Source organism: Aplysia californica, unplaced genomic scaffold (assembly GCF_000002075.1).
Source record: "Aplysia californica isolate F4 #8 unplaced genomic scaffold, AplCal3.0 scaffold00685, whole genome shotgun sequence".
Taxonomy (NCBI): Eukaryota; Metazoa; Mollusca; class Gastropoda; order Aplysiida; family Aplysiidae; genus Aplysia; species Aplysia californica.
Window position 1 is genome coordinate 332,390 of NW_004797955.1, and position 1,050 is coordinate 333,439.

Here is a 1,050-nt window from a genome sequence, read left to right on the forward strand (position 1 = left end):
GATGGGATGGAGAGGATCAGGGAGGGAGAAGAGGGGATAGGGGGAGGGGAGAAGAGGGGATAGGGGGAGGGGAGAGGAGAGGGAGAGGAGGAGGAGGGGTCAAAGAGGTCCGATGGGATGGGGAAAGGGGAGGAGGTGGAAGTTTGAGTGGAGGGGAGGGGATAAGGAAAACAGTCATGCGTATTACCCATCTCCATATCACATTTTGCCCATTGGGGGATGCACATTATGTTCTCAGTCTAATTAGCTTTGGTCATGATTGATCGATTCACCTACTTTGCCAGTTCTGGTTGTCAAAACCCCCCCCACAAAAAACAAACAAGAGAAATAATTAAATAAAATAAACAGACAACACACGAAAAAATTAAAAACATGAATGAGGAACATATCCACACTAAGCAAATACAGTCTAATAAAAATTTCGTCGTCCTTTACCATCCGATAAACTAAAACATTTTTTTTATAAGGACGTCGCAGAAATTCTCAAGTTGCTGGCCTCACTGTGGACTCAACGTATGCGCCTAATAGATTAAATAAATTCCGAATGGAAGGCTAAAGTTTACTTTTACAGACAATGTTATTACCTCTAGCTGGGTAGACTGCTTCCCCTCTAAGCCAGACAGCCACTTCTGTGCCGACTTGACCCAGTAAGATTTGAGTTCGTCTTGGGTCAGTTCCTTCAGTGATCGAACAGGCTGTGAAAAAAAGAAACATTCAACGGTGAAAGAGGGAGAAACTTACAAGCTACCGTAGTTACTCAAAGTGATACTATTTTTATAAAGTTGTACCTACTCCAGCGGCCACTTGTGAAAGAAAACTACCTGAACAAAAGACAACTTCTCATTTACTCCATGCGTCTTTTTTTCTTCAAATATTATGATATAATGATGTGTCCATAACGTCCACTTTTCCATTCGACAATGGGACGTTGTTTTGGACAATTTCGACCTTAAAGAGAGAGACAGAGAGAGAGAGAGAAAAAGAGAGGGAGAGTGAGAGAGGGAGGGGGAGAGAGAGAGAGAGAGAGAGAGAGAGAGAAAGAGAGAGAGA

At 43.0% G+C, this 1,050-nt stretch overlaps 1 protein-coding gene across 1 annotated transcript in view; it reads right to left on the reverse strand.

The window, feature by feature from the left end:
• The window catches only part of LOC101848146, a gene marked incomplete at its 5' end in the record, with an annotated part of 7,574 nt that overhangs the window by 3,345 nt on the left and 3,179 nt on the right, over nucleotides 1-1,050 (reverse strand). The window contains 1 exon segment of the mRNA XM_013088092.2: nucleotides 585-695. Within this exon segment, the coding sequence (XP_012943546.1) occupies nucleotides 585-695 (111 nt within the window).